Source organism: Chrysemys picta, chromosome 20 (assembly GCF_011386835.1).
Source record: "Chrysemys picta bellii isolate R12L10 chromosome 20, ASM1138683v2, whole genome shotgun sequence".
Classification (NCBI taxonomy): domain Eukaryota; kingdom Metazoa; phylum Chordata; order Testudines; family Emydidae; genus Chrysemys; species Chrysemys picta.
This window is the reverse complement of record NC_088810.1, coordinates 18560457-18581159: the sequence shown is the minus strand read 5'-3', so window position 1 is coordinate 18581159 and position 20703 is coordinate 18560457. Positions and strand designations below refer to the sequence as shown.

General features: G+C 52.1%; 2 protein-coding genes across 4 annotated transcripts; one reads left to right on the top strand and one right to left on the bottom strand.

The window, feature by feature from the left end:
• Positions 1-650: 650 nt before the first annotated feature.
• LOC135976922 (immunoglobulin kappa light chain-like) lies at positions 651-14063 on the bottom strand. Of its 2 annotated transcripts, none has more exons than XM_065574771.1 (6): positions 13929-14063; positions 5845-6177; positions 4924-5235; positions 3439-3549; positions 1817-1863; positions 651-994 (listed from the first exon to the last, which is right to left on the bottom strand). In XM_065574771.1, the coding sequence occupies exons 1-6, from the start codon at positions 13963-13965 to the stop codon at positions 899-901; spliced, it is 936 nt and encodes a 311-aa protein (XP_065430843.1). In that variant the 5' UTR covers positions 13966-14063; the 3' UTR covers positions 651-898. The 2 variants fall into 2 exon arrangements, with proteins under 2 accessions (XP_065430843.1, XP_065430844.1); XM_065574772.1 differs by lacking the exon at positions 13929-14063 and adding an exon at positions 6427-6528.
• On the top strand, positions 12694-20434 carry APH1A (aph-1 homolog A, gamma-secretase subunit). Of its 2 annotated transcripts, none has more exons than XM_005293667.4 (7): positions 12694-13250; positions 15092-15262; positions 15585-15658; positions 16155-16277; positions 17137-17264; positions 17847-17970; positions 18749-20434. In XM_005293667.4, the coding sequence occupies exons 1-7, from the start codon at positions 13138-13140 to the stop codon at positions 18811-18813; spliced, it is 798 nt and encodes a 265-aa protein (XP_005293724.1). In that variant the 5' UTR covers positions 12694-13137; the 3' UTR covers positions 18814-20434. The 2 variants fall into 2 exon arrangements, with proteins under 2 accessions (XP_005293724.1, XP_005293725.1); XM_005293668.5 differs by lacking the exon at positions 12694-13250 and adding an exon at positions 13986-14125.
• Positions 20435-20703: the final 269 nt, after the last annotated feature.

Sequence of the window (20703 nt, the reverse complement as noted above, 5' to 3'; positions counted from 1 at the left end):
CCGGAGCTCCCAGTCGCCATGGACAGCGGGGCTCTCTGCAGTGGCCCAGCCGTCACCGACGGGAAGGGGACCCCACAGCGGCTCAGATGCAGTGGGTGGCAGGGGTTCCAGAGGCTGCAAGTGCTGGACCCTCCTCCCTCCCCATTTTGTGAGGGATATTTTTAGTAAAAATCACGGACCGGTCACGGGCTTCCGTGAATTTACTAAAACTATCTGCGACCAAATCTGAGCCTTAATTATGAGATTATCTTAATTAAAGATGTGTGGCCAAATCCCAGCCAGGCTTTTGAAGCAAGCGTGGCTAAAACGCAAGGTCACAATGACACACGACACACAGAGACCCCACGCCAGTAGTTCTGTGGCTTTGCAGGCACGTGTTGTATATGACACACAACCACATAGCAAACCCATGGGAATTACTAGTGGTACAGCAGGAGGGTACAGGCCGGCTGGCTGAGTTCCCAGCAGTAGTTCAAGACTGAAAGAAAAAGAGGCTAATTTACAGGCAGGGGCGGATCCCCAGCTGGTGTGAACTGAGAGCAATGGAGCTATGACAACGTATACCAGCTGGGTATCTAACCATCCCATTTCTGAACCAGTTTAACTAAATCAGGGGAAACGACTGTGTTAAATCTATGCAAGCCCCAGTGTGTACACAGTTACAAATGGTGTTTATTGGCATTGCTTGTACAGGAACAATATAACTAACCCCAATACCTTTTAATTAGCCGTAAAGCCGCGTCCCTACAAGGGGTTTACGCTAACGTAACTAACTTGGTTTTGCTCGATCGGTGCAGAGATTGAGCCCAGACGAGACCTGGGAGCCAGGAAGGATTCAACTCATCCCATTCGGATCAGCAGTCAGTTTGCCAGTTCAGATCCCCCTGTACCAGGTAGGTCAGGATTTTTCACTCTTCCCTCTCGCCGGTCGCTCCATCGTGCTCCGGCCACGCTGCCTCGAATCAAAATCCAGCTGACAGTACACGAGCCCATCCTGCATGGTGACAGTCAGGAAAATTAACCCCCCTCCTGTATTGGTATCAACTGTGACAGGACTGACCATCAAAATGAGCTTACCCTCCCCAGGCCTTATTAAAAACTCCCTCTTCCGCCTCTGCCTTCCCTATCGATGGTGTTTTGTCAAATTGGAAACCGTCCCTGGAGTCTAACTTTAAGAAGTTGGTTAGTGACAAACTTTGCTCTGACAGGGCCTTTCCTGTGCAAATTTCAAAGAGCTTTAAAATATTATTTCTCTCTCTTTATGGTCCTTATCTGGCCCCCCATTATTCTAATATCTGAGCACCTCGATTATTAATGTCTTTATTCCCGCCCCCTTGTGGGGCAGGGTTATTTTCCCCATTTTACAGAGGGGAACTGAGCCACACCGAGGCTAAGTGACTTGCCCAATGTCACATGGGGAATCTGTAGCGGAATTGACACCAGGTCTCCCAAGTCCCAGGTTAGTACCCTAACCATTGGGCCATCTTTCCTCTCTCTGTTAAGGGCTAATGACCTGCTCATATCATGAGACAGACTCTGCCCTGAAGATCTTATAACTGGAACCAATGAATGAAACCTCCCAGAATTCCCCTGCTTCTCCCTATTTTGCAGATGGGGAAACTGAGGTACAGAGCCATTTGGGGACTTGCCCAACATCACACACAGAGTTGAGATAGAGCCCAGTTCCCTCCCCCACCCCCATTCTGCTACTTTTGCCATTAAAGTCACTTTATGGATCAATCCATCTAGGCCCCTAAGTGAATGGGAGCATTTGAAATGTCTGAGACGGACAGAGACAGTTGGTAACACGCCGTACCTGGTGCTCCTCTGGGGCTGGCGGTGCTGAGCGGCAGGCCTGGAATCCTGACACAGACAGAGACATTTGTAAGGTCCTGTTCCATTGGCATTTCCCCAAAAGGAGCATACAGACTCATGGGGCCCCCGCGCAGTGTGTGGGCATCGCTCCGCCGCGCCCAGCACAGGGCAAACAGACAGATGGTTATATTCAGAGATTTAACACCGATAAACTTGACAAAATATGGACCAGGAATAACTTGATCAAAAGCACCTAAGGGACCAAGGACCGGATCCTCAGAAAGATTTAGGTGCCTAACTCCCATTGGGACCTACGCCCTTTAGGTGCTTTTGAAAACGTTGCCCTGGGGAGAGCTGGTCTCATTGAAAGTCATTGGGACTTGGGCCAGGTCTACACTACAGACTTCTGCCAGCCTCGCTGTCGGGCAGGGGTACAAAGAGGTGTAAACCCTGCCTGACGCAGCTGTGCTGGCAGACGGCCCAGTGTAGACTCCGTTGTATCAACAAAACTGCACTTTTCCCGGTGTAGCGTTTCTTGCGTGGGGGAGCTGGAATAATCGGTCCTGGTAAAAGCACAGCTTTGCTGGTATCAGCTGTTTCTCCACTAGGGACGCTTTGCCATAGGGATGTGACTGCACCAGTAAAGCCTTCCAAGTGGAGACCTGGATTAAGTCTCAATGCTCACAAGGGCTAGATTTTCAAATATCAGAGGGGTAGCCGTGTTAGTCTGAATCTGTAAAAAGCAACAGAGGGTCCTGTGGCACCTTTAAGACTAACAGAAAGGTTAGTCTTAAAGGTGCCACAGGACCCTAGATTTTCAAAGGTGTTTATGCAGATAGGCGCCTATTGGGATTTCTGAAAGCACCGCAGCAGATGAGGTGCCAAACTCCCATAGGGGTCAATGGGATTTAGGTGCCTGGGTGCATTTGCAAATCCCACGAGGCGCCTCTCTGTGTCTCTAGGTGCCTAAAGACCGTTGAAAATCTGGCCCTCTGTCACTTTTGAGAACAGTCCCCTCCACCCACAGCAGGTCCATGGGTCCATCGCCTCCCTTCGTCGCCAAAATCAAACCTTTCTCCAGAGGCGGGAAACAAGTTCCAGAGGTCGGGCCTGATTCGGTCTGCCCTGCACCCTGTGCAGTCAACGGCACCTATCGGAGTCGATCAACACTGCTTTGATCCGGTAGCGTTTCAAACCCGCCTTGCACAGCGTTACATGACCATCCCAGGGGCCCAAATCCCCCCCCCTTTCCACCCGTTTGGCACGCATGTAATTTCAGTGACTTTAGCGGGGTTGACCGGATTCACAGCAGGGGAGTGAGCGGAGAATCAGACAAGCTGCAGGGCAGTGGAGAATCAGACCCTCGGAAAACAAAGCTACTGAGATCAGGCAGCGTGACAAATAGAATCATAGAACTATAGGCCTGGAAGGGACCTCGAGAGGTCATCTAATCCAGTCCCCTGCACTCGTGGCAGGAGTAAGTATTATCTAGACCATCCCTGACAGGGGTTTGTCTAATATACAGTGTGTTCAGTCATCCCAGGAGCTAATAATGCCCTGGGGTGAAGCATGGGAATGGGACTTCGCTCTGCAGGAGTTTCTGGGATGAGCTGTGGTCATTACCTCGAGTGGAAGGGCAGCAAATCCAAACAAGGCTCAGAGACACCATCAACAGCACCAGGGCTCCCCCTACTGCCAGGGGAACGGCGTACTGAAAGCATCCATTGTCAAAGCCTGGGGAGGAAGCAGACACAACTGACTCACTTGAGTAGAGACGGTCATGACTGCACAGCGTGTACGGAGCTGGGCAGGACACGGTTTGCCAGTCCCCTGAATATTCTCCAGACATTGAAAAATGTTCCCATCCCAAATCGGTAGAAAAAGTCGATATCTCAAAGTTCTGTGACCCAAAAATCCAAAACAAACAAAGGAACGAACACTGGGTTTGGGTCACTGAGAATATTTTGTTTCAATGTTGACCTTTTCTTCTTAGGTTTCACCTGAAAAACTGAAACTTTCTGGTTCAGCAACGTAGAAAGGGACATTTCCACGATTTTGAAGCTTTCCTCCAAAAGTTTGTCAAGACGAGAGGTTTGTCCAAACCGTCCCTCTCTCCTGAACTGTTTTGACAAACTGACACTTCTTGGCACAAGAAGATTAATTGAAAAATTCCCCACCAGCTCTACCGTGTAACGTTTCACCCTGAGTTCTTAGCTCTGCAGAACAAGCCAGCAGGAGCCTTCAATCTTTCACTCTCCCTTTTCATCAGGCCAATGAATAATATTCCCTTGGGTCAGTGATTTAGCCTGTTCCCAGAACCTACTCTGCAGCTTCTGCCACTCCTCTCCCTTCTGTGCCCCATGAGAGCACCTCTCCCAGGGATATTTGGTACTATTTCACCATGGAACATACTTCACACATGGGCTTTTTGTGCACATTGGTTCAGGCCACTACAGACTTTTGCCGACCTAACTACTCCCGTCGAGATGTGAAGAGGTGTGATCCCTCACTGACAGGTGCTCCTGCTGTAGGCTTTTACCAGTGCCGCCTATTTCCCTCGTGGGAGTGGCTTTGCTAGACCAGTAAAAAGCACAGCTTTCCTGGTGTAGCTGCACCCACATCGGAAGCACTTTGCCAGTATCCTATCCTATCTCCTAGAACTGGAAGGGACCTTGAAAGGTCATCGAGTCCAGCTCCCTGCCTTCACTAGCAGGACCAAGTACTGATTTTGCCCCAGATCCCTAAGTGGCCCCCTCAAGGATTGAACTCACAACCCTGGGTTTAGCAGGCCAATGCTCAAACCACTGAGCTATCCCATATAGCAAACTGCTATTTCGACACCAGTAAAGCACTCCTAGTGTAGACATGGCCTCAGAAAGAAGAGTGGCGTTTTCTTGCACTGCCTCTTCTTTCCCTTCTCAAAGTTCCTTGCAAGTCTCTCGGCACCTAATTAACTGAAAGGTTCATACATTCCAGCTTTCCGTGATGACAAAATATTTATTTTTTTAATTTATCATTTCAAAGCAGCTTTGACTGAGAGCGCGTCCCATGGCTATAGCTTAGATCTTACTCCCCTCTAACTCCAGAAGCAAATATTAAATCACTCACGTTCAATATACCTGGCACTTTTCTTCACACTGTTGCCAGAAGAGTTGAATTTGACTTCACAGGTGAGAATTTTCGCACTGGTCCAGGCATCCTTCGGGATGCTAATGTGACTTATGAGCATTAAGGATCCATCCTTTGCTTTCAGTGATCGCATTAGTGCTTGTTCCTGCCAATCCCCAGAAATATTCCAGGAAATCTGGACTGGGTTGGAAACTCCATGGACAAGGCAAGCCAGATCAACCGTCCCAGTGGAGATGAGATCAGGGAGAGATGGAGCCAGAAGCAAAACCCAGCTGCTGGTGGTGTAGCTGTCTGAGCAGAATAGAGCAGAGAATTTATTGTTCCATCCTGTGTCTGACTCACAACAGACCCGCCGGCTGTTTATTATCTAATTAAGGGCACCGATTTTACTTTGTTACAATTGTACACTTCCACTGAAGTCAATACAATTACACGGGTTTAACTGACTGGATTTTAGGAATGTTCATCTCATGAGATGGGGATTGATTCAAAGTAAAACATTCTGCAAAAAGAAAAGGAGAAATTTGGCTAAATGCATTCATGACTGTTAGGTCAAAAGCATCCCCAGTCTGGCAGCTATAAATAGTGATGAGAGTAAGACTAAAATGCTTTGAGATCTACTGGTGGAAAGCACAAGGTGTGTGCTAGGTGGGTTTATTATTCTTTAAAATAAACCCTGTCATCTTTGACCTTTGAACATTTTTAATTGAATCCCCCAAAACTGCAAAATCGGCTTCTTAGCAGCTCTGTTTAGTTGTCATTTTTCAGCTTAGTTTCCCCTTTTCAGCCATTTCAGCTTTGAAAATGGTATTATGGTGTTCCATTTTCCAGGGTTTTTTTTTAACATCTCAGCATTGCCGATCACTTTTCCCCTTGCGTTACACCATTATCTTTCCTTACCTCCAACAATCAGTGTGGATCCATTGCCGAAAATCAGATAGCTGCTGGTTTTAACAGCACAGTAATAGTCACCAGACTCGCTCTGCTGGACGTTGTAGATTTCCAGTGTCATGCCGCGTGTCTCGGGTTTGCAGGCAAACTTACTTACATTTTGATCATTTAAGCATTTCTTGATGCAGGTGGGCCCCTCGCCTTCTCTTCTCCTGTACCAATAAACTGAAATGCCACCTCCTTCCAGTTTTTCTTTGGAAGAACAGGGGATCTTTGCCGTAGCACTAATTCCGACAAACAGGAATTGCTGAGTCGGGTACAGAGATAACTGTGCTCCCAACACTGCAGAGATAAAAGAGGGTATAGTGATTAACCTCCATTCGTCCTCGGCTACAAAATAAACTAGACACTTAGAATTCAAATGAATTAATCTTCATAAGGTTCATGCTCTGTAACGGTGCCTTGTTAGAGATCATGCTAAGACTATATCAGAGCATGGGGATCTCTTAAGTTCTCTGAGTCTATAATAGGAGATGTTCCGTTTTCTCAATTCTAAAGGTAAATGCTCTAAGAAATGCTGAAGGATTTTACCCATGGAAGACAAGAGCAGGTATCTGACAAGCGGCATGTCTGTAGGAGTAAATAATTACCGTCCTGCAACCCCAGCTTAAGGGCTGCTGTCTACTAGACTTCAAAAGAGTCCAATAACATGGGCAGTGAACGCCTCCCTGGGGGATGGGCTGTGGTGGTGATAGGTACCACTGGCAAGTATTTGCACAGAAATCACGCTGGATGGGGCATGTCTGGTATTTCCAAGAGTAGATCGCCCCATTATTTGAAGGTGCTGGATAATTTCTGCTAGCTCCAAATTGCCCTCCTGGTTTTTAATAACGATCAGCAGCAACTGGGACCTAGCCAGGGTGACCAGACAGCAAGTGTGAAAAATCAGGACAGGGGGTGGGGGGAAATAGGAACCCATATTAAAAAAAAGCCCCAAATATTGGGACTGTCCCTATAAAATAGGGACATCTGGTCACCCTAGACCTAGCACACGATGTCTTTCTAACACTGCAGCATGTTGATTCTCCCAGACACACACATACGCACGCACACACCACCCATTACAAATATGTCTTTTGCTCACATCAGATCCATAACTTCGAAGTGCCTAGAACTGAAACCGGCTCTGGGAGGAGGCAGACGGTGGGGGCTGAGGACCCAAAGAGACGGACTATCCCATTGGAACCATCACCCACCTTGTCTGGTTCTCATTGGTGTTAAATGAGCAGAAGCCGTGATGGCCCCACGCTGCTGTCTGCTCGTTTTAGGCCCTGAACCTGTACTGAGAGTTGCCTGGGTAAATCTCTGTTTGCACAGAACCCCATTAAAATCATGGGAGTCCACCTGGGTGCAGGAGTCTGACCAGGCGGTTTTCAGGGCAGGATCAGGGCCTTAGTTTGTGTGTCCAGCATGAAGTTATTGCTTGTGTTATGCTGACGTAAGGTCAGAGGATCCTGGTTCCTTCAGACTCACAGAAACAGCACAGGGGTACTGAATGTCCATCACCACCCTGATTGACCTGCTCCTAGTGCCATCACTTATGCCAATGCAAAATGGTTGCCCCGCTTTATTTGATTGGAATGGTAGGGTTCTGCACCCATGTCGCTTGGGGGCAAAGGACTGCACGTGCTGGGGAGTGAGGCCCAAGAGGGGGGTGTCGTGAGTGAGGCTGGGTGAAATTTTTCATCCAAAACTTCTGGCTGGTGAACAATGCTGATTCAGTGACACCGAACTTTCGGCAAATTTGTGCCTGTTTTGCCAAATAGTTTTGATTGAAAACAAACAAAGACATTCAGAAAAACTCGAAACGTTTTGCTTTTTCGGTTCAAAAACGACTTTGTCCCTTTTTGCGTGAATTTTATTTTAAAAAAAAATCAAAAATGTATAAAAGTGGTCGGAAACAAAATATTTCATTCCACCCACAATGATTTTTTTTTTTAACTTTTGGATTTGCAGAAAATTTTGAAACATTTTGTGTTTAGTTTGGCTTGAAACAATTTTTTTCCCCATATTTGCCAGTGAACTGGGAAATCTGTTAGACTTCCTGCTCTAGTTCTGAGCCTATTCCACCAAGCAAACAGCTGAAAATGAACCGGCTTTGCAAAATTGCCTAGCTCAGGCCCAGAAATGCTTGGGTTGCTTTGACTATGATGTAGATGAAAAAAGGAATCACATTTTACTCATCCATCAAAAAATAATGACTGGCTTCTGGTGAAAAGCAGGTGGAATTTTGCCAGCCTGTAATAAACAAAGAAATACAGCAGTGACTATTGTAGTAACACACAGGGGTTCCAGCTGAGATTCCATCGTGCCAGGCGCAGCACAGACACACAATGAAACAGTCCCTGTCTTAGATACTCGTCTGGCCCCAATTACCGTAGTATCTGAGCATCTCACAGTTCTTCATGTAGGGATCTTTACAACCCACTTGTGGGGGAGGGCAGTGCTATTATCCCCATTGTACAGATGGGGAAACTGAGGTATCGCACGACTAAGCGATTTTTCCAAAGACACCCAGCAGGTCAGTAGCAGAGCTTGGAATAGATCCCAGGTCTCCTGAGTCCTTATACAGTGCCTGGCCTACTAGATAATGCTGCTGCTCCATGTGACGCTTTCTGAAGGAACAGCGGGACCAAGGAAGCATAGCCATCCTTATCTGGTTCGTTTGCATCATCTGGGATTTTATGCCCCCAGTTCCACAGGCTGCATTATTTCAGAAGTGAAAATGGAAAGAATGCGTATTGTCTTGAATTGGATTTCGGAAGGATTTGACGATGCAGGCTATAAAAAGCCCTGACGGTGCAGTGGTGCTTTTTACTGGCCTCATTTCAATAGAAATGCAACAAGCGAAGCCACATCACAGAGTCTGTGGTCTTGGACAAAAGGGTGAGTCAGAGACGGTCAAGGTGAGAATTCAAAGAGCCGATGTCTCCGCACGCTGAATGGAAAAAAAGATGCGGCCAGTTCTGTCTCATTTCCTTCCTGGTCTCGCCTTCAATGAGAACTCAAAATAGGATGCCCAACGTTGGGGGAGTTTTTGAAATACCGCAGGCTGGGTCTGCGCTGACGGGGGAGCTTAAAGGAAATGCAAGGGTAAGAGTGAGCGCTGCAGAGCTGGGCTGATGTCACCTATACGACAGGATGCGTTTGTATAGCATCCCTCAGCATGGTCTCAGAGGGCTTTGCAAAATGATCTCTCTACTGCAAATGAGAACCAACGGGGAGTGTTCAGTCTCAGAGGGCAGGGAACAGGCTTCAGAGCCTTTCCCTTCGAAGGCCTTGTCTAGAGCTGGCTGGGGACGTTCCAACGAAAAGATTTTTCTGTGGAAAATGCTGATTTGTCCAAACCGAAGCTGTTCACGGGAAAAGTTTGGTTTCAACGAATCTCCCAGTTAGAAACGTGGGAGGAAAGAACAGTTTTGAAACTGTCCGAACATTTTGACGTTTTCTAAATGAAGTGTTTCATTTTTCAGTTCAAAGTCACTTTTTGTTTCAAAATTTCAGTTGATTTATACGAGAAAAAAGGTCAAAGCGGGGGGGAGGGGAGGACAAAATTGAAATTTCTATTGACCCAATATGAAAAAAAATTCAGATATTAGTTTGCAATTTTTTTTTTGAGATTTCAAGTTTTCATCCCAATTCCGGGTGGGGAAAAAAATGTCAAAAATCTTGAAAACTCTCACAGAATGGGAAAAACATTTCCCACCGAGTTCTAACCTTGTCTACAAACCAAAGCTGTGTTGCTTTAACTATACCAGTATAGTTAGATCAGTACAACTCCCCTTGTCTCGATGTAGTTATACTGATATAAAACTGCTGATCACACTACAGCTCCTTTCCATATGGAAAGGGAAATTAGCTATCTTGATACAAGGCGTCTTTATACCGGTCTAACTGTACCCACACTGTGGGCTGTACTGGCATAACTATTCTGGTAAGAAATCACACTGCTAACCAACATATTTATACCAGTGTAACTTTTAAATGTAGACCAGGCCTACGTCAGAGGTTCAAATCCAGTTGTCATTTTGATGGCTTACGCGAAATATTGTAGGACTCAAACTAAAACTGCTCAGAGCCTGCACCTGTCCACTTGGCATTTACTTGTTTGTAGTCAGGGCAATGAAACCAAGACATGGAAACAGAACTCCCATCTCCCTCCAGCTATGGGCCCTGCAGCTCAGGGTTGAGACCAAGGGGGGGAAGTTTGCCATGCTGTTGTATGGACTGACAATCAGAAGACTCCAATCTCCAAGGCTGTCAAATTCTCTCTTCTTAGCGGCACTAAAGTCACTTTTTAAATTAAAAATGGAAAGCAGCAGAGAGTAAATGCATCTTGAATTTAATTCTAAAAGCTGCAATGCACTGACAGCTCAGAGGGAGTCGGCAACTCCAATGCAAAGGTCTCCTGCAGCCCCATTGATCCATCCCGGTATAGAGTCGGGGCACATTAATGGCCATAGACAGCCTCAGCTCTGTGCATGAAACTCCCTCGGACATGAATGGGGTCTGGGTTATAGAAGTACAGGTATTTGATCCTACAGACACTAGGGCAAAGGTATTCCTTTGAACTCAATAGTGTTAGACACCCAAAACCCTTTAGAGGAGCTGGGCCTACGAACATATAATGATGAATTAATAAACCAGGCCGTGAACATTAACGAAGGCTGATTTTTAGAAATGCTTTTCAGCTCACGTTCACTTCATTTGGAGACGTGGATACGCTGAAAAACAGGTCCTAAGGAGTTTAAAACCAGAAAGAACTAATACTTCCCTTTACTTCTCCTGGGGCTTTCATCTTTAAAGTGCATTCCCTTTCATCTTCTATTAGACTGTTTCACTTTTTGCCCCCTGCCTTTTACATATGTGTTGGTTTTAAATTCAGTAGGCAGGTTGCTGGCTCATCTGGTGTTTAAGCAAGGCTGGAGCTCAGCGCCCTGAAATGTTTGTTCGTTTCAACCACAAGCTGCGATCATTGGTGGGTTAGTTATTTTTTATTCAGAGGGTTAATTGGATTGCCAATGCTGGGCACTGCAATGAAATGTGATTCTACCACAGTGACACCTTGTGGCTGAATGGAAATTTAAGCCGGGCGACTGCTAACAAAAAATCCAGGGAGCCATACAGACCCCATTAAAAATAGTATTGCCAATCCCAAGCATTCAAAAATCATGTCAGGTCAGGCTCCTCAAAATCACACATTGGCTTAAAAATCATGAGATTTAAAAAAGAACCACTGTGGGGTTCTTTTCATGTGCTTTCTGGTGTCGTAGCCTTTAGGGTTCATATTTTCACATTTCAGACATGAGGGTGAGAAACTTAATTCTGTAAAAAAAAAATGAAAGCTGAAATTCTCACATAGTAACTTGATTCTAGGAGCTGGGGCTTTAAGAAAAGCACCCATTAGGCTCTGCAAGAAATATAATAAATAATCACACATTCTTAGTTATTATTATTTGTGTAGTGGCAGCATCTAGGGGCTCCCATCTGGGGTCAGGACTCCACTGTGCTAGGTGCTGTACAAACACAGAACCAAAAAAAAAGCGCCCCAGCAAGCTCATTAGAAGGATTTTGTCTCACGCCCATTTTGTCTCCATGCTGTGCCTCGAGCTGGTGGATACTGTTTAAGGGTGTGTGGATTTTTTTGGGGGGAGGAATGACTCTCCCCAAAACCCTGGACTTGGGGGGCGTTCAGCCCCAGATCTAGGGTTACCATATGTCCTCTTTTTCCCGGACATGTCCGGCTTTTCGGCAGTCAAACCCCCGTCCGGGGGGAATTGCCAAAAAGCCGAACATGTCCGGGAAAATGGCGGCTCTGCTCCTCCCCGACTCTTCGGCTCTGTTTAAGAGCCGGGCTGCCGAGCGCTACCAGCTTCGGGCAGCCCCATGTCTCCAGACCCTGTGCCACCGGAGCCCAGGAGGGGAAGTGCCCGGCTGGGGGCCCAGGTCTGGAGGCACAGGGGCTGCCCGAAGCCGGTAGCGCTTGGGCAGCCCGGCTCTTAAACAGAGCCGAAGAGTTGGGGAGGAGCAGAGCCGCCACGGCTGGAGGCTCTGCTCCTCTTCGGCTCTGTTTAAGAGCTGAGCGCTACCGGCTTCGGGCAGCCCCCGTTCCTCCGGACCCTGCGCCGCCGGAGCCCGGGAGGGGAAGTGCCCGGCTGGGGGCGCAGGGTCCGGAGGCATAGGGGCTGTCCAAAGCCCGAGCACTACCGGCTTCACGGTTTGCCGGGCAGCCTCCAGACCCTGCGCCCCCGGCTGGGCGCTTCCCCTCCCGGGCTCCAGCTGCTCTGGGGAAGCGCCGGCCGGGGGCGCAGGGTCTGGGGGCTGCCTGGCAAACCGTGAAGCCGGTAGCGCTGGGGCAGCCCTTTCCCCCTGGCTGGGAGTGGGAGGGAGGAGGGGGCGGAGTTAGGGTGGGGAAGGGGCGGAGTTGGGGCGAGGCTATGGGTGGGGAAATGGGCGGGGCCAGGGCCCGTGGAGGGTCCTCTTTTTTTATTTATGAGATATGGTAACCCTAGGCCCAGATCCAAACTTTGCAACTTGAGTTTTCTGTGCATTTTTCACTAAGACATTAGCAAAAGCCCAGCCCTGTCCAGCCCAGCCCTGCCCTGCTCGGAGGACGCAGCATTCTGGGCATGCTCCGCTCTGAGCATCCGCGCGCCCACGCGGCCTCTTGCGCCTGTGGCCACGCCCATAGAAAACTACAACTCCCGCCATGCCGTGGGGCGGGGCGGTTGAGCGGTGCCGGCGACAACCTAGCCCGGGGGGCACGCGCCCCGCCTCGCCCATTGGTCAGCCAGGCCACGTCAATCCGCTGGAGGCGGGGCCCACTGCCGGGCTTTGTCGTCCCCTGGTCGGCTGCCGTAGCGGGAGGGAACGCAGGTGCAGCCGCCGGCGGCTCCTAGCCAGGGGTAGCTGTGGGGCGGCCTGACCCCAACTCTCCCGGGCCCCAGAGCCTGCCCCCCCCCACCCCCTACAGCCCCTCCCCCCTCTCCCGGGCCCCAGAGCCCCCCCCCCCCACAGCCCCTCCCCCCTCTCCCGGGCCCCAGAGCCTGACCCCCCCCACAGCCCCTCCCCCCCCGGTCTGACTCTCCCCCCCCAGGCCTGGCCCCCCCTCAGCCCCTCCCCCCAGGCCTGGACCCCCAGAGCCTGCCCGTCCCGCCCCCCTCCAGCCCCAGATCTTGACCCCCCCCCCCGACCCAGTCCTGGGCCCCAGAACCTGACGCCCCCTCCCCACCCCCCGCAGCCATGGGGGCCACCGTGTTCTTCGGCTGTACGTTCGTGGCCTTCGGGCCGGCCTTCTCCCTCTTCCTGCTCACTGTGGCCGGGGACCCGCTCCGGGTCATCATCCTGGTGGCGGGGTGAGTCTGGGGCTGGGGACAGCCTCCCCCCGGGGGAGAGCTGCCTGGGGGGCGGGGGGTTGGTAAGAGGGACTTCTCGTGTGGGGGCCGAGTACTGGGGGTGGAGCTGGGGGCTGAGGGGGCTCCCCCATGGAAGATGCTAGGGCTGGGTGAATCAAGGGGGGACCCTTGGTGAGGAGGTGCAGGGACCCCCCCCCCGCCCACATGATCCACCTGGTGGTGGGGTGGGTCCATACTGGGCATCCCCTTTGGGGTAGGGGCTGGACTTGTCTGGGATCCCAGTCAGGGTGTGTGTTGAGGTGGAGGTGCTAGAGACCCCTGTGGGGGATCTGGGTCCCCAGGTGCTGGGGGGGATCCCTTGGGTGATCATACTGGCAGTTGGGGGTGGGGACTCATTGGGATAGGTTGCTAGGGACCCCATCAGGTTGATCATCCTGTGGGTTGGAGAACTTGTAGGGGTGATCACATGGGGCAGGTCGGGGGCGAGATGAAGGTTGCCTCTCTCTCTGGGTTAGCCTGGGGTTTGCCTGTGGGCACTTGGGAAGTCTTGTTTGTATTGTCTCTGGGTGACAGACCTGGGCTAGGCTGAGTCTCCCCCATTCCAGGCAGAGTGAAACTTTAACTTTCTAGCACCTTTTGGAAAGTGGAAAACTAACCCTGCGTTTCCTGGCTTCTCACCTTTTCTTTTCTGCCTTTCGGACGTAACTCTGAACATTCTTGGGAGGATTAAGTTGCCCCCCCACGTCTCCGGGTTTCCCAGCAATTTGAGTTCCCGGACTTCAACTCTCGTGTTCCAGACGGGACACAATGGCCACACGGCTGCAACCTTATCTGCACCTTAGCCATGTAATCTGTGTACCAACCGTACAGGCTGGGTGAGACATCTCCGATTGGTGCCAAACAGCAGCTCCTGAGCTACGGAGCAAGCGTGGTCCGGATTTAAACCACCTTTGCTCAAATCTTTGCGGCTCTAAAGTCCACGCAGTGCTCAGTGTTTGCACTGTACTATTGTGAAGGATCTCTTTGGGGTGGGAGTTCGCATTGCTTGGCTGCTTTAGCTGCTGTGCGGTGTTGTACGTTGTGGTCTTAAAGAGCCGGTTACGTGCGTCTCTTGGCTGCAGGCTGACCCTGTAATACAATGTCCCACGGTGAGTCTCTGGCAGCTGGGATTGAACATTTGACCTCTGGGTAGAAAACCATGAGGCTCTACTGCCTGAATTAAAAGGCCCACATTGGAGCACGCTCATAAATGGCCCTGCCACCACGAGGGGGTGATAGAGCGCCCCACCAAGTGGGTGGGGGTTACGGGCGCCTCGTGACAAATGGACATTTATTATTTGCAAAAAACTATATTGAAACCTTCCTTAAGACCCCCCCCCCCCAGTATTTGCTCCTCTGTGTTGACTGTTGCAGGGTTGCAGCTACCAGTCAATCAGTAACAACACCTGGTGATGCCCATGAGTCAGAAGCAGCCGTGAGGTGTTTGCTGCTTATGGAAGGGAGTTGGAGCAGCCCAGATCGATGGTTGTAGTGGTCCATTTCTCACCACAGGGATGGGCCTAGGAAGAAGACTCATGTTCTTGAACCTTCCCCATTTTACAGAGAGGAAGTGATTTGCCCAGAGTTGCTGAGTGAGTCAGTGTCAGCTCTAGGAGTAGAACCTAGACCAAACACTTCCTTCTTACCCCCTGCTTGGGAGAAGCATGTCTCACACAAGCATGATCAAGTGTGGTCTGAGATGATAAAAACTTCCCTTACTGAGCGCATGACCCACAGGGAGACTGCTGCAGTGACAACACACGTCTTCGCTTGTTTCCCATTTCTCTCTCTCTCTCTGACAGGGCGTTTTTCTGGCTAGTGTCCCTGCTGCTGGCCTCTTTGGTCTGGTTCATTTCCGTGCACCTCAGCAATCGGGAGGACTCCAGGCTGCAATATGGCCTCCTGGTCTTTGGGGCCGCGGTGTCGGTGCTGCTGCAGGAGGCGTTTCGATTTGCCTACTTCAAGCTGCTCAAGTAAGAGCACCCCTCTAGGAGCAGACTGTCTCCCCCTGTGTGAAATGGGGCCCGGGAGGCTGCCCTCCTGGGTGAGATCTGCTGATGAAAAGCACTAGATAAGAACTAGGCATTATTATTAGAAACCGTGGGTGGCACCTGATTGTCGAACCCACTCCCAAGTGTGTTGCCCCCGTCTCTTGTAGATACGATCAATTAGCTGCCCTTTGTCTCTGCCACTTGCTTGATCAATACCACCTCCCCCGGTATGCCACCAGCCCCCCTTCCAGTACATCCCCTGCTTCAAACCCATGGGCCGTTCTCTTCTTTCTCTGCCCCCCAGGAAAGCCGACGAAGGCTTGGCGACGCTCAGTGAGGATGGGCAGTCTCCCATCTCCCTCAAGCAGATGGCCTATGGTGAGTAAACTGCTGGGCAAGAGCGTGTGCTTCCCCTCCCCCCCCACGTAAATGACTGACCCCTCCACGCCCCGTTTCGGCCGTGCCCTGCATCAGGTCTAGGGTGCCCAGATACCACGGTGATGGGGGTGATATAAGAATTGGAACAGAGCAGCCAGGCGCTGCTGACTCTGCGTTGCAGTCGCTGGCTGGCAGTCACGCTTCCCTCTGTTAACTTCTGCCACTTGCCAGGAGCCTTGGCGCGCACTTAAGATGCATCTTCCTCCCCTCCCTGCCCCAGAACGCATTGGGCACAGCCCTGCGATGCGCTGAATTCTCCAGGCATCTCCGGATGCTAAGTCTGTCTCCTCACCTCCTGGGAGAGCAGGGGTAACGTGCAAGATGCTGGGGAACTCCCCCGCGCTTGTCAAAGGAGTCCAAAGCTCATTGTGGTGCTTCGCGCAGCCACTGGTAACTTCAGTGCTGTTGGTCAATATCCTCTTCCTCCTCCTCCTAGTATCGGGGCTGTCCTTCGGGATCATCAGCGGGGTCTTCTCGGTCATTAACATCCTGGCGGACTCCATAGGCCCGGGCATCGTGGGGATCCACGGGGATTCGCCTTATTACTTCATCACGTCAGGTAAGGCAGGAGCCCCTGTGCGCTTGGGAATGATGGGGCCCACTTCTGTCCTGATGCCGTTTATTGGGTTGGGCTCAGAGCCCAGGTCAAACGCAGCAGGGGGAACCAGCTTTCTCTCCGGCTGTAGAAGATCAGATGCACCCAGAACCAGAGGAGACTGTTGGGGCGTGATGGAAGGCTGCCCCGTCCCTTCCTGTCCGCCAAGAGCTAAATAGATCACCACAGCAGCATCCATCTTGGGCGGCAGTGCTAGCTACTGGGTAGAGCAGGAAACTAGAGTGCCATTGTTAATCCTGGCCCCGTTGAAGTAAACGGTACACCTCCTTTTGACTTCAGTGGGGTTCTAGTCACGGCTCTGCCACTGATCATTGTGTGACCTTAGGCCCTCACTAAAAATGTGGCTCCCTGCTGGTAGGGCTCTGAATCTAGCAAGTGTCTTGAGAGCCCTGGATGAAAGGGACTAGAAGAGGGTTATCATTACGTAGCCTGGAGGAACCGCTTGTGGCTACAGCTGTGAATCCTTCTTCCAAATGAGATGTGACACCTAGGCCCTCATTGTTTAGGGTCACTAATGATCCCCATAAAGACCGGGATGTTAGCCTCAAATTTATCCCCTTTCCCAACTTCAGATTCCACTGGAGAAACGATTCCCACCTCCTCCTATAAAAGTTTATTGTGTGGGATGGCTGCGGGGCTCCACTCCAGAGGTGGCTGCATTTTAGTAGCCATGCACAAACCGGTCGGCAAAATGCTTCGGGATCCTCCACGTGGAAAGGTGTTATAGAAGTGGGGAGATTGTGGTAACATATTGCTGTTGTGAAGGTTTAGGGTGCTGACCCCGCTCTCTCCCGCCTCCTAGCATTCCTGACCATGGCCGTCGTCTTCCTACACACGTTCTGGGGGGTGATCTTCTTTGACGCCTGCGAGAGGCGGCGGTATTGGTCCCTGGCGCTGGTGGTGGCCAGTCACCTCGTCACGTCCGGGTTGGTGAGTGGTGCTGAAGTCGTGCTGGATAGAGAGAGGTGATCGGATCCGACAGGGATGGCCGGCAGTGTGGGGATGGCTGGCTGGCACTGCCCTGGGCTTTGGGGGGGAGGATGGGAGCCGGGGGGAGTGGGAAATGGGATAGTCCGGGTTGCAGCAAGTGCTACAGAGTACACTTGTCTTCTGAAATGTCACAAAAGCTCATTCAGGGCTAGTCGCTCCCTGTTCTGACCCTCCCCCTGCGGCAGCTGATCCTGACGTGCTTGTGAGGAGATAGGGCTGGAGGGGGCTTAAGCAGTGTTAATAAAGGACTTAGGGATCCCGAAAGCCCCTTGCAAGGGGCTCTGTATTATCCACTAAGCTCCGCATGATGAAACTGCTGGGCAGAAGTTGCAGCAGGGATCAGCATCGCGCCGCTCGGGGGAGCGGGTGCTGCCCATCTCCCCCACCCCCAAAGACTTAGATGTGACGGCGTGGAGCAGAGTGCCTGGACCGGGGGCAGTCGCTGGGACCAGGTGCCAGGGCTCTGCAGGCAGACGGAAGGCGGTGGCACTTCTGACCTCGCTCTCCCTCCATCTCTCCTAGACGTTCCTGAATCCCTGGTACCAAGCCAGCCTCATCCCCATTTACATCATCACCATCTCCATGGGCGTCTGGGCCTTCTTCACGGCCGGCGGCTCCTTGCACAACGTCCTCGCCTGCCTTTCCTGTAAGGATCTAGCCGGGGGGGGGGGGGGCGGGGGCAGCAAGACCACATTCGCTGAAAGTGCTGGATGGTGGCACTAATCCACTCAGGAGACTCCCTTGGCCTAAGGGTGCTGTGGGGGGCAGTGGCACATGGACAGCAGCCACTCCCAGCTGGCTGGGTGCACACAACGCCCACCTAATGATGCAAGCTAGGAAGGCCTCTGTGACCCTGATCCTGCTTGGCCTGCAGGGGGAGGGGGAAGCGAGTGGGATGGGATTAGCCAGGGATTTCCACTAGATCCGGGACTGCTCCACCCCTGATGTCTGGTGGGGGAGGGCTATTCCCCCCGGAGCGCAGGCTCTCTTGTGGTGGAGACTCCCAGCCAGGCGCTGCTCCATCACTAACCGTCTAAACCCAGTGACGGGGAAACAGCCCTGGTAGGTCCAAGTCATCCCCACGAGCCAATAGAGAACACGCAGCCACAGCCCTGGCCCTGCGAGACATTCGCTCTCGGTTGGCTGCTCAGTCCTTGCTCTCGCAGCTGAGACCCCCAGCAAAGAGACTGGTGTGGGCCACGGACGTCCACCATGGAGCAACCTCCCCTGCTAGGGCACAGACTGCAGCTGATCGCAAGCCTCCTGCGGAAGCTGGATTCGAACCTGTGAGCCAGAGGTAGAAGGGTATGAAACCTTTAAGCCACCCACGCTGCTTCATGTGTTCTCCATTGCTGTCTGGCTCAGACAGGCCTCCCCGCTGCCGGGGACTGCCTGAGTTACTGACCTTTGCCCTTCCCTTGCAGGTAAACAGGAGGAAGACAACCGAGTGATGGTGTACTCTGCGCTGCAGGTCCCCGTCGAGGACTGAGCCCCTCCTCAGGCCGGCACCTGCCTGCCAGAGACATCCAGGGAAAACCAATACCCCAAGTGCCCTGTTCTCTGCAGCTGGGAGCAGCCTGGGCCACCCCCTCCCCCATGGCAGGAGCTGGGGCATGGGACTCGGAGCCTGTCAGAGCACTCACCCTGCTCATGGGGCTGGACCGCTGCGCTGGTGGAGGCGTGGCTGGGATTGCGAGGCTGAGTCCTGTGGGGCCCTGGCGGTCTCTGTGCTGTGGATTCAAGGGCCTGGGACACCGCCAGACTTTTTCCCTCCTGTCAGCTGCAAAGGACTGAAGCTCTGACCGGGCCTCTCGGACTCGAACCTGCCCAGAATCGGGCTCATGGCGGGTCTTGCAAACTCTGCCACCCCCTCCCTGTATGAACACGCTGCCCACTTCGGAGGCGAATTGTCCCACGGCTCCTCTGTCTGACTGGGGCTGCAGCAGAGGGGCTGGAAAGTCCTGTTCGGTAGCACTGACGCCCGTCCCTTTTGAAATGGTCCTTTATTGGCATCTATTTCTCTGGATCTCTATTGATACCGTAGGTCTGGGTTAGCGCTTCGGTTGGTGGAGCAGCGAGCCCATCTGGCTGCCCACCCCCTGCCCTGGGGCCACGAAGGGCCCTCTGAGCCGTGCCCCAGGGTTTGTGGTAGTGAGGACACCTGTGGCTTTTCTGTGTTTGCCGCGGCACCAGTGTGACCGGCTCAGCTGGGAACTCGCCTGCCGGCAAAGGTTGGCCTGTTTTGGGGAAGGCTCAGCTGGAACGGAACGCTAAAAGGATGGGGTGCGCTCCCCGCTTGAGGTGCAACCAACCCTGCTAACTTCCGTCAAGTGACAGCTGGGTGAGGGCGCCCCCTGCAGGGTTAGTGAGCCCAAGATCCCTGGGTGATGGTCTAGAAACTCTGCAGCATTCTGTCCTTGGGCTCCTCCCCAGCAAGGCACGCATGTGTCTCCGCCTTAGAGACCTGCCCCATTGCAGCGTAGCCTGGCAGGGGGGCTGAGCGTTAACGGGGCTGCCCCCCCACGAGAGAGCTGTGCTCCTAGCTACGCGTGGGAAGCATCTGGGAAAAAGGTAGGCGTGCATCCTGTGTCGCTCCCAGGCACCCCCTACTGGGAGGTCATGCAGCAGCCACGCGGGGGGGTGCAGCGTGCAAGTCATGCCCCAGAATGGAGGGGAAGGTTCTGATTTCGGGGGCGCTGCTGCAGAACGGCTTGCGGTATTGCTGGCTCTGCAAGGGTTATTCTGCTGTAGCAGGCACTACCCGGCTATTGGCAATACCATGCGGCAGCTCGTCTCCAGTGAACCAGCTGCTTCTGGTGCTGTGGAAGAGGGCCGGACGGTGCTGCTTTGTTCAGGGGCTAAAAGGGTTGCCTCGCAAACCTCACCCCGGAGACTCCCTGAGGGTGGAGAGCAGCGACCGGCCGGCCGCTGTCTGCTACAAGAAGTTGAAAATCTCAGTGTGTGTGTTTGTTTTTTTCCCCTAAGTTTGGGAGAAGATTCACTACATGTCTGTAAAATGGGGATTTTTAAAAATTATTTTTTTGATTCAGAGTAAAATCCTTTTAATAGAGACGCTGTGATGACTAATAAAGCCTTCTTTTGTAATGGGACGGGAGTGAGACCTGGTGGTTCCTTCTGGTCACGTCTGGGGTAAATCCACTTATTTTAGGGGGGCGGGGGGGAGATTGTATCCCTCCCTAGGGAATCTCCACTAAGGGCCACCCACTGTCATAGCAGTTGGGATCAGGGCCCTGCACAGCCACTCTGTGAGATATAGGGTGTCTCGATATTTAGGCGTTTGTCCTGATACTTTGCGGCACTCTGCCTTTTTTTTTTTTTTGGCTCCGCCGGCGACCCCCCCCTTCCCCCCCCATGTGTC